Source organism: Excalfactoria chinensis, chromosome 2 (assembly GCF_039878825.1).
Source record: "Excalfactoria chinensis isolate bCotChi1 chromosome 2, bCotChi1.hap2, whole genome shotgun sequence".
Taxonomy (NCBI): domain Eukaryota; kingdom Metazoa; phylum Chordata; class Aves; order Galliformes; family Phasianidae; genus Excalfactoria; species Excalfactoria chinensis.
In genome coordinates, this window is record NC_092826.1 from 73,013,871 (window position 1) to 73,025,810 (window position 11,940).

The 11,940-nt window shown below is 42.7% G+C and overlaps 2 protein-coding genes across 2 annotated transcripts; both read right to left on the minus strand.

Annotated features, from left to right (window-relative positions):
• Positions 1–1,552: 1,552 nt before the first annotated feature.
• On the minus strand, positions 1,553–3,045 carry LOC140247892 (uncharacterized). Its single transcript, XM_072328096.1, has one exon. The coding sequence runs from the start codon at positions 3,035–3,037 to the stop codon at positions 1,553–1,555; it is 1,485 nt and encodes a 494-aa protein (XP_072184197.1). The 5' UTR covers positions 3,038–3,045.
• Positions 3,046–8,086: 5,041 nt separating this feature from the next.
• Positions 8,087–9,579, minus strand: LOC140247893 (uncharacterized). The gene has a single exon (XM_072328097.1). The coding sequence runs from the start codon at positions 9,569–9,571 to the stop codon at positions 8,087–8,089; it is 1,485 nt and encodes a 494-aa protein (XP_072184198.1). The 5' UTR covers positions 9,572–9,579.
• Positions 9,580–11,940: the final 2,361 nt, after the last annotated feature.

The following is an 11,940-nucleotide window of genomic DNA, read 5'->3' on the forward strand; positions in this document are numbered from 1 at the left end:
AATTACCACAGGTAAACTTTGATCGTATATGCCTTTCTTAACCTGTATGAGACACTGCATTCTTATCCCTACCTAGGGTTTCTACTAGCACACAAATTGATCGCTTACTTTGTCTGTAATACTGGTCCTAGCAGGGGTAATAATTAGCACTAAACTAAGGGCACGTGCACTTCCAATGTTGTGCTTTTGTCCCTATTCGGAAGTAACGATTTGTTTACTTTCTGATCACAAGCGGCAGAGGATGGGGGGGGCGGTGAGGAAGAGCAGCACGGGATGCGTTCTCTTGCAGCACTTCCACTTCCAGTTACCCTTAACAATTACATCTCCATATACCATTTGCATTTATACTTACATATACCACAAACATTTAACAATCACAAAGACAGTGACAATAAACAATAGTATCAAATAAAATAAATAAATAGGGGTATTTGTGTCAGTTGCTTTCTCCATTCAGGAAGTCCCAGTGTAAGCCAAGATTCAGACAGGAATTCTTTTTGTTTTGTTTTGTTTTCACATCGTTCACCTCTTATCAGTCCTGATACCGCTGTTATACCTTGCCAGTCCTTGCCTTCTTCAGCCTGTCTGTCCCAAACTTTCTCACTTTCCAAACTCTCATCATTACATAAACTCACTTTATCTTTAGCCCTTTTTCCTTTATACACTATCCCACTATTTGTACCTTCAGTCACACTTCCACATACCCTCAATTATATAATTACACTTTCTTATACCATCAAAGCAGTTTGTCCCATTCCCTTCAGAACCCACAGATCAAACAATACAGTTCTTCAGTTTCCACAAACAATCATGTTTTGTATGGAACTCCTGGACTGATGTGATACTGAAAAACATCAGTGCAAAGGGCTTTATGATAGATTTCATTTGTGACCACATCTAACAGATATTAGATGGGTCCTTGGCTCATTTCCCAATTTGTTAGGAATTTGGAAACACTATGGAGGAGTTTCATGCAAATCACAATCAGTTTAACCACAACAAACAAAACATAATACTATTGCAACCAAAATATGTAATCAAGAGGTATATTCAGCATTCCAGCAAGATCACATCTTCAATTTTCCTGTCACAAAACACAAATGGTTAAAGTCAGCTATCAGCCATTCTGTGTTCAGTAAAGGTCCCACGAGGATCTTCTGTAAAATAAAACAAGACAACTTGCCGTTTTGGGGCTAACGTTAATACAATTAAAAAATGAGGGAACAATCCAGCAAGAGTTGATTTTACATTTCTTTATCGGGGTGTCCTTAGCCTTCCAAGGATATTTGTTAAGGGATTTCATTAAGGTTAGGGAAACTGTCCTCAGGTTAGCTGAGTCAGTTGACACAGGCTGGCCAGGGAGATAAGTGTTTCCCTGGCTTATCAGTAACTGTATTGTGACTCACAGGGGCAGTTGGCAGGAATGAGAGGCCTTGGGACAGAAGGTGTTAAATCGAGGATCTCCTTTTGTTGTGAGCTTTCTAATACATCCACCCCTTCACTGCCTTCCCCCCCCCCACCTCCCGCTCATCTGGGGGAGGGGGCGAAAGCATCAGCTTTCCTTGAGCTTCCTGAGCTTTTGTTCTGGCCACAAGTTAACTAATTTCTCTAGTCTGACTGTGGGTAATCCATTCATCAAATCTCGTGGAACACCCTTTTGCCAGCCAAGTGTCCAGAGACGGTTACGTTTATGACCAATATTTCGCCTACCTGTTCTTACTGGCAATGAAACCCTTCCAGTTTCACTGAGGTTTGGGCTAGGTGGCCCAGGGGCAAGGCTGGCTGCTGCAAGCCTCACTTCCCTTGGGTCAAATTTACTAGTGTTAGAAATCACCGGCCCATATTTTCTTTCATAATTAATTAATTCCTGGGCAACCTCCCCCCATGTCCATACTTTATATCCTGACTGCAGATGGTTAGAGGTTACAGTTCCTTCTAATGCTGCCTGGGTTCTTTCTCTCTGAGGCAAAGCTTGTATTTTTCCTTGTAGTTGTATACCTATAGGTTTCAGTGATTCTGGAAGCCCCCTAATTAAAGGAGTCATCCTTTCAGGATCAACAGGCATCATCATAGGTGATTCATGATGTGGCTGCAACTTTCTATCATACATCATTTGCAAACAGGCAGCCTTTTGGACACTTTCAACCAATTGATTCACTGTCCCATTAATAGCAAGAGGGTCTCCCCTTTCTAAAGGGTTGAGACCACCAGCCCAGTAAGCAGCCCTCTGTGTTAGGGACCAGGGAGCACGGTTGTTGCCAGTAGTTAAAAATACTCCTGGACCCCAATAACCTTCTGCTTCCTTTTCAGTTAACATTATTTGGTCTCCACCAGTGAGACTGACTCTCCATACATACTCCGTTTCTGATTCTTTTGGAGAACGGCTAAAATCCTTTTTCAGTTTTGCTAATTCAGTGACAGAGAAGGGAATTTCTTTAACATTCATTTTAGGATCCAGGTCCTCACCATTATCAAATGCATATTCAGTATTTATCAAAGGACGCAATTGGGTTGGCGAGTCCTCTAGTTTGTCAAGCCCTTCCCTCATTCCTTGTAGTTCCTTCTGAGGAAAAGTTTTTTCTTGAGGCAAATTATGGACAACAGCATTGCTAGTATTCTTATACGCTAATAGTTCCTTAAACGCCATTTGCAACAAAACTGAATTATGTTGCTCTCTTTGTAATTGTTCCTCAAGGTTCACTATTTGATTCTGCAGAGTTTTTACCAATTCTTGCATTACTTTAACTGATTCCTGTAATGCTTGTATGGTTTGGGTTTCTGCCGAATGTTTTTCATCTCGGAACTCCACGGCTGCTTTTAAAGCTGCACCGAGTACCGCACAAATAAACGATTTTCCTTTCCCGGCTCGGGTACGAGCCCCATGTTGTAAAACACAAATGCGGTCTGAAACACTCTGCAAGTTATGCCAGTTTTGTCGTGCCCAATCCACCCCTGATAAAGAGGGCCGAGCACCGTGCTTTTCTAAAAGGTCAAATAGCACATTTTCACTTTTCATAGTGGCAATACTTTCACTCATTTCTCAATACCCTAAAAGATCTACACTAAGGGAAGAAAAGGTTCACTTAACTCCTTACCCCTCCCCAGGGAGGCACGCACCAATCAAACAAATGTAAATGCTACAATCATGCCTCCCTTTTGTTTAGAGGAGCGCACAAAGACAGCAGGCTAAAACAACACCTTTTGGGTTAAATCGCCCCTTATTTTCCTGCGAGACCACACAGAAAAACTGCAAATTCCGCACCTAGGTTACAAGACGCCCTCAATCCTTGCAACTCGGAGAGGTGCGCACAGAAAAAGTTTAAACAACGCAAATTCTCAAATCACTCCTCCCTTACACAAAAGACCAAGAAGCACAATCAACACTTACAAAGAACGTGTAAACACCTAAATCGCTCCTGGCTATCCTGTCAGGCCAGAAAAACTTCAAGCTTCAAGCCACCAAAGTTACCAAACGCTTCAAAATTTCTTAAAGAGGAATAAACTTCTTGGAGAGCAACACACGCTTTACGTCAAAAATTACCTCCTCACTTCCCCAAGAGGTGCACACACAAAACTTTTCAAATTCCAAAATATGTTACAAGTTACTTAAACCACAAAAAATGCAAAATTGTCTTCTCGAGGAGGCACACACGTATAAAACAAAAGCAAATAGTCAAAATTAATTCATACGTCCCTGAGAGGTAAACACAAAAGAAAGTAAAGTTTCAGAATATGGAGCGGTCTTCCTGGAGAGGTGCTCACATCTAAGTTACCAAAACTGTCGCTCCTTGCAACTCCAGGAGGTGCACATAGAAAAGTTTCAGGCTATATCTGGGAGGACAACACTCTCACGGCGGGTATCCTGTCCGTGACGCCAATAATAAATGTCTCGCTCCAATTTACAGGAGAGAGGCAAGGTTCTTTGATATGTGTATATACCCGGCGTGAGATTAAGAAGCAACGGTTCAAATGTTGGTCCAACCAGTTTATTAAAGTCCTGGCCGTTTTAGGGAGATGGGGAAGGGAAGGTGGGCGATAGGAAAAGTAGGAAAAATAAGCAAGGAGTCTGTGGAGAGCAAGAGAGATAGTCACCACCGTGGGTCCAGCGAGGTACACCGTAGGTCCGTAGATTTCAGGAACTCGTCTGATCACCGCGGGGGATGGGAGAAAGTCAGGAAGCACTGCAGCAAGCCGGCCTTCCGAAGAGGTTTTCCCCTCGGGGAATTCTCCGTCAAAGGTGTTTTTGGGAGTTCATCTCCAGAGTTCGTCTCCAGAGATCATCTCCAAAGTCCGTCTCCAAAAATCGTCTCCCAAGATCGTCTCCAAAAATCGTCTCCTAAATCCCCAGTTTAGCGAGGGCCTTTTATCCCCTATTTCGGTGGGGTTGTTTTTCTTCTTCTTTGAAGTTTGAGGATCACAGGAATGCTCAGCATTTTTGGGGATGTATCTTGAACAAACACTGAACTTCTAAACAAGCAGGAAAACACTCTGTAAAATGGTTTAAAACCAGCTTTTGTGACATTCCTGGCCCACAGATAAGCCAGCAGGGGTTGGTGGTGCCTCTGTTTGCCAGACACAAGCATTATCGCCTTCTGCAGTGGTCCGCTTCTTCAAGCAGCACCCTGAAAAAGACTGCTTGTCCTGTCTCTGCTTATCTTTGCAATCATAAGCAGAGATGGCACAATAACAACCACCATTCACCCTAGATAGTTAGCAGTCGCCAGTCAGAGTCTTATCATCAGAAAAACCTCACGAAGCAAGCTTTGAGACAACAAAAGAAAACCAGATCTGTCCTTCACACCACCCCGTGGCTCAAAGGTTGCTTGAAACTGATGTGCAAATGACCATTCACGGTGGTGAGGAAAGGGGAAAAAAAAAGTAAGCATAAGGGAAAAGAGGGATGGGTGATAATGGGGAATTAAATGTTAACATCATCATAATCATTCAATCAAAACCTTGATTGATAACACATTAAACATAAGGTTACTTGTAAGGTCATAATTATTTTCAGTCAATATAGTCATACAGGCATGTATTTTAGATCTCTTTAAAATAATAATTACTCACAGAAAGTTATTTAGAGCTATAGTCACTTATTCCCATTGTTACTTGCTTTACCCTTAGCTCCCTTTTCTATTTAATTAGTAAGCTTTTTCTTGTTGACCTGCTCCTACTATTGTTACAAAAATCATCAATGGGCAGTCATCCTTGATGCAATACAGAGTGAGATGCACCCGTATCTACCAGAAAACAAACATCTTTACACTGCTGTGTGCACAATGCGTTCAGTCCACTGGGGCAAAACCCATCCTGGGATCTTCAGATCCTGCTCTAGTGCAGCTGCTATTGTTTTTCCCAATTCTTTCACTACAGTCCCTCTTTCAATATAATTTCCAAGCTCCATAAATAAATCTGTCCGGGTCCCTTACTTCAGTTCCTTTAATGTGTATATTACTGGAAGAAAATGAAGACATTCTTGTTCGGACTAGCAAAAGACCTTCAGAGGTGCAAACAATTCAGCAGACAAGGAGGGATAAAACCGAAAGATTGTAACTATTCCTGCCAGACAGACCCTCTTGGCATGATCACGGGATGTCTAGCTTGCACACCTGGCATGGGTGTGAGCAGATTTTATAAAGACCATTGGCAAGCCCGCCAAACCTGAGGCGGCTTGGAGTGAGTGGCAAGAGACCATGGGTTCGTGTATGACCAAGGAGCAAGTGGCGAAGACAGAGGAGCAAACAGCAGATAGCCAAATCGTGGAAGAGGAGCAGACGGAGCAGACGACGGATAGTCAAATCATGGATAAGGAGCAGGCGGAGGATTCTCAAATCATGGAGGAGGAGCAGCAGGAGCAGATCGCAGATTCACAAATCATGGATGACCCCATAATCTATGCATGGAATCCGCTCTACGAAGTCCCAGCCTGGAACAGATGGAGAAGACGACCTGCGCAGAAGGAGGTGAGCGCCAACATCGAGCTGCATCTCGCGCAGGAATGGTTCCATGGCAAGATGGGACCAGGGTGCAGTGGGCGACTCATCGCTGAGCGGATGCTGAGGGAATACTGCACCATGATGGGGGCTCCCGATGGCTCCTTTCTTGTCAGGGAGAGCGGGACATTCGTTGGGGACTACATCCTGTCCATCTGGCGTAATGGAGGGGTGCAGCACTGTCGCATCCATTGGTGGCAGGATGCCAACAGCCACAGGTACTATCTGACCAACAACAGAATATTTGACAGCCTTTACGACCTCATCTCCCATTACCGGGAGACACCGCTGAGGTACAACGAAATGGAGTTGAGACTGACAGTGCCTGTGCCTCGTTCCAAAGACTGGGTGCCGCGGGGCGGCACCAGAGGATCGAGCACAGCTCCAGCGCCATCTTCCTCAGGGCAGGATGGAAGATCCAGCACCATCACACGTGAAAAGAGAGTCATATTTAATAAGGCACTTGACCAAGTTCATATTATTTGAGTTCATTGTTCACAATAAAAGTTTTTGTTCTGCACTAACCACAGAGTCCGTGTCTAATTACCACAGGTAAACTTTGATCGTATATGCCTTTCTTAACCTGTATGAGACACTGCATTCTTATCCCTACCTAGGGTTTCTACTAGCACACAAATTGATCGCTTACTTTGTCTGTAATACTGGTCCTAGCAGGGGTAATAATTAGCACTAAACTAAGGGCACGTGCACTTCCAATGTTGTGCTTTTGTCCCTATTCGGAAGTAACGATTTGTTTACTTTCTGATCACAAGCGGCAGAGGATGGGGGGGGCGGTGAGGAAGAGCAGCACGGGATGCGTTCTCTTGCAGCACTTCCACTTCCAGTTACCCTTAACAATTACATCTCCATATACCATTTGCATTTATACTTACATATACCACAAACATTTAACAATCACAAAGACAGTGACAATAAACAATAGTATCAAATAAAATAAATAAATAGGGGTATTTGTGTCAGTTGCTTTCTCCATTCAGGAAGTCCCAGTGTAAGCCAAGATTCAGACAGGAATTCTTTTTGTTTTGTTTTGTTTTCACATCGTTCACCTCTTATCAGTCCTGATACCGCTGTTATACCTTGCCAGTCCTTGCCTTCTTCAGCCTGTCTGTCCCAAACTTTCTCACTTTCCAAACTCTCATCATTACATAAACTCACTTTATCTTTAGCCCTTTTTCCTTTATACACTATCCCACTATTTGTACCTTCAGTCACACTTCCACATACCCTCAATTATATAATTACACTTTCTTATACCATCAAAGCAGTTTGTCCCATTCCCTTCAGAACCCACAGATCAAACAATACAGTTCTTCAGTTTCCACAAACAATCATGTTTTGTATGGAACTCCTGGACTGATGTGATACTGAAAAACATCAGTGCAAAGGGCTTTATGATAGATTTCATTTGTGACCACATCTAACAGATATTAGATGGGTCCTTGGCTCATTTCCCAATTTGTTAGGAATTTGGAAACACTATGGAGGAGTTTCATGCAAATCACAATCAGTTTAACCACAACAAACAAAACATAATACTATTGCAACCAAAATATGTAATCAAGAGGTATATTCAGCATTCCAGCAAGATCACATCTTCAATTTTCCTGTCACAAAACACAAATGGTTAAAGTCAGCTATCAGCCATTCTGTGTTCAGTAAAGGTCCCACGAGGATCTTCTGTAAAATAAAACAAGACAACTTGCCGTTTTGGGGCTAACGTTAATACAATTAAAAAATGAGGGAACAATCCAGCAAGAGTTGATTTTACATTTCTTTATCGGGGTGTCCTTAGCCTTCCAAGGATATTTGTTAAGGGATTTCATTAAGGTTAGGGAAACTGTCCTCAGGTTAGCTGAGTCAGTTGACACAGGCTGGCCAGGGAGATAAGTGTTTCCCTGGCTTATCAGTAACTGTATTGTGACTCACAGGGGCAGTTGGCAGGAATGAGAGGCCTTGGGACAGAAGGTGTTAAATCGAGGATCTCCTTTTGTTGTGAGCTTTCTAATACATCCACCCCTTCACTGCCTTCCCCCCCCCCACCTCCCGCTCATCTGGGGGAGGGGGCGAAAGCATCAGCTTTCCTTGAGCTTCCTGAGCTTTTGTTCTGGCCACAAGTTAACTAATTTCTCTAGTCTGACTGTGGGTAATCCATTCATCAAATCTCGTGGAACACCCTTTTGCCAGCCAAGTGTCCAGAGACGGTTACGTTTATGACCAATATTTCGCCTACCTGTTCTTACTGGCAATGAAACCCTTCCAGTTTCACTGAGGTTTGGGCTAGGTGGCCCAGGGGCAAGGCTGGCTGCTGCAAGCCTCACTTCCCTTGGGTCAAATTTACTAGTGTTAGAAATCACCGGCCCATATTTTCTTTCATAATTAATTAATTCCTGGGCAACCTCCCCCCATGTCCATACTTTATATCCTGACTGCAGATGGTTAGAGGTTACAGTTCCTTCTAATGCTGCCTGGGTTCTTTCTCTCTGAGGCAAAGCTTGTATTTTTCCTTGTAGTTGTATACCTATAGGTTTCAGTGATTCTGGAAGCCCCCTAATTAAAGGAGTCATCCTTTCAGGATCAACAGGCATCATCATAGGTGATTCATGATGTGGCTGCAACTTTCTATCATACATCATTTGCAAACAGGCAGCCTTTTGGACACTTTCAACCAATTGATTCACTGTCCCATTAATAGCAAGAGGGTCTCCCCTTTCTAAAGGGTTGAGACCACCAGCCCAGTAAGCAGCCCTCTGTGTTAGGGACCAGGGAGCACGGTTGTTGCCAGTAGTTAAAAATACTCCTGGACCCCAATAACCTTCTGCTTCCTTTTCAGTTAACATTATTTGGTCTCCACCAGTGAGACTGACTCTCCATACATACTCCGTTTCTGATTCTTTTGGAGAACGGCTAAAATCCTTTTTCAGTTTTGCTAATTCAGTGACAGAGAAGGGAATTTCTTTAACATTCATTTTAGGATCCAGGTCCTCACCATTATCAAATGCATATTCAGTATTTATCAAAGGACGCAATTGGGTTGGCGAGTCCTCTAGTTTGTCAAGCCCTTCCCTCATTCCTTGTAGTTCCTTCTGAGGAAAAGTTTTTTCTTGAGGCAAATTATGGACAACAGCATTGCTAGTATTCTTATACGCTAATAGTTCCTTAAACGCCATTTGCAACAAAACTGAATTATGTTGCTCTCTTTGTAATTGTTCCTCAAGGTTCACTATTTGATTCTGCAGAGTTTTTACCAATTCTTGCATTACTTTAACTGATTCCTGTAATGCTTGTATGGTTTGGGTTTCTGCCGAATGTTTTTCATCTCGGAACTCCACGGCTGCTTTTAAAGCTGCACCGAGTACCGCACAAATAAACGATTTTCCTTTCCCGGCTCGGGTACGAGCCCCATGTTGTAAAACACAAATGCGGTCTGAAACACTCTGCAAGTTATGCCAGTTTTGTCGTGCCCAATCCACCCCTGATAAAGAGGGCCGAGCACCGTGCTTTTCTAAAAGGTCAAATAGCACATTTTCACTTTTCATAGTGGCAATACTTTCACTCATTTCTCAATACCCTAAAAGATCTACACTAAGGGAAGAAAAGGTTCACTTAACTCCTTACCCCTCCCCAGGGAGGCACGCACCAATCAAACAAATGTAAATGCTACAATCATGCCTCCCTTTTGTTTAGAGGAGCGCACAAAGACAGCAGGCTAAAACAACACCTTTTGGGTTAAATCGCCCCTTATTTTCCTGCGAGACCACACAGAAAAACTGCAAATTCCGCACCTAGGTTACAAGACGCCCTCAATCCTTGCAACTCGGAGAGGTGCGCACAGAAAAAGTTTAAACAACGCAAATTCTCAAATCACTCCTCCCTTACACAAAAGACCAAGAAGCACAATCAACACTTACAAAGAACGTGTAAACACCTAAATCGCTCCTGGCTATCCTGTCAGGCCAGAAAAACTTCAAGCTTCAAGCCACCAAAGTTACCAAACGCTTCAAAATTTCTTAAAGAGGAATAAACTTCTTGGAGAGCAACACACGCTTTACGTCAAAAATTACCTCCTCACTTCCCCAAGAGGTGCACACACAAAACTTTTCAAATTCCAAAATATGTTACAAGTTACTTAAACCACAAAAAATGCAAAATTGTCTTCTCGAGGAGGCACACACGTATAAAACAAAAGCAAATAGTCAAAATTAATTCATACGTCCCTGAGAGGTAAACACAAAAGAAAGTAAAGTTTCAGAATATGGAGCGGTCTTCCTGGAGAGGTGCTCACATCTAAGTTACCAAAACTGTCGCTCCTTGCAACTCCAGGAGGTGCACATAGAAAAGTTTCAGGCTATATCTGGGAGGACAACACTCTCACGGCGGGTATCCTGTCCGTGACGCCAATAATAAATGTCTCGCTCCAATTTACAGGAGAGAGGCAAGGTTCTTTGATATGTGTATATACCCGGCGTGAGATTAAGAAGCAACGGTTCAAATGTTGGTCCAACCAGTTTATTAAAGTCCTGGCCGTTTTAGGGAGATGGGGAAGGGAAGGTGGGCGATAGGAAAAGTAGGAAAAATAAGCAAGGAGTCTGTGGAGAGCAAGAGAGATAGTCACCACCGTGGGTCCAGCGAGGTACACCGTAGGTCCGTAGATTTCAGGAACTCGTCTGATCACCGCGGGGGATGGGAGAAAGTCAGGAAGCACTGCAGCAAGCCGGCCTTCCGAAGAGGTTTTCCCCTCGGGGAATTCTCCGTCAAAGGTGTTTTTGGGAGTTCATCTCCAGAGTTCGTCTCCAGAGATCATCTCCAAAGTCCGTCTCCAAAAATCGTCTCCCAAGATCGTCTCCAAAAATCGTCTCCTAAATCCCCAGTTTAGCGAGGGCCTTTTATCCCCTATTTCGGTGGGGTTGTTTTTCTTCTTCTTTGAAGTTTGAGGATCACAGGAATGCTCAGCATTTTTGGGGATGTATCTTGAACAAACACTGAACTTCTAAACAAGCAGGAAAACACTCTGTAAAATGGTTTAAAACCAGCTTTTGTGACATTCCTGGCCCACAGATAAGCCAGCAGGGGTTGGTGGTGCCTCTGTTTGCCAGACACAAGCATTATCGCCTTCTGCAGTGGTCCGCTTCTTCAAGCAGCACCCTGAAAAAGACTGCTTGTCCTGTCTCTGCTTATCTTTGCAATCATAAGCAGAGATGGCACAATAACAACCACCATTCACCCTAGATAGTTAGCAGTCGCCAGTCAGAGTCTTATCATCAGAAAAACCTCACGAAGCAAGCTTTGAGACAACAAAAGAAAACCAGATCTGTCCTTCACATGCATAAACAAAAGCAACATATAAAAGAAAACTATTATTCTGTAAATCACTATAGCGTATGTTCTATTTCTCATATCATTACTAACATAAATGCATAATTTAAAGAATGTGCAGTTTCATTTTCTAGATGGGTGCAATTGCAAAATAACTAAAATTACAGCAAACTCAAATATTTTGTCTAGGCTAGTCACCCAAGTTCCTTCTATCAACAATCAAGAAAAACAACAACAAAAAACAGATTACTGAGAAAATCTAGATACTAAATCAGAGGAAATTAAGCCCATCTTGAAAGACTAAGCCTTGCTGAAAATAAACATTTAGTTCAATTAATGTACTTGATGGATTTTCAAAATTAACTAAATATATTGATTCTTTGTGCTTTTGGAATATCTCAAACAGCTAAAGACTGCTGAAAATGTTTCACTCTTTATCTACATACATATGTGTGAGAGAAACACACACACATACAGGATTCCTTACTATTGCATTCAGATGCTGAAGAAGTGTTAGGAAAGTGCATCAAACAAACAAAAAAATCTATCAGTAAATGATACCTCTTAAAATTCAAGACACAAATTCCTTACAAACCAAAATAGGAGAGAACTG

Excerpts from the sequence above, each read along its gene's own strand:
- LOC140247892 (XM_072328096.1), bottom strand. The coding sequence starts at position 3,037 with ATGAGTGAAAGTATTGCCACTATGAAAAGTGAAAATGTGCTATTTGAC.
- LOC140247893 (XM_072328097.1), bottom strand. The coding sequence starts at position 9,571 with ATGAGTGAAAGTATTGCCACTATGAAAAGTGAAAATGTGCTATTTGAC.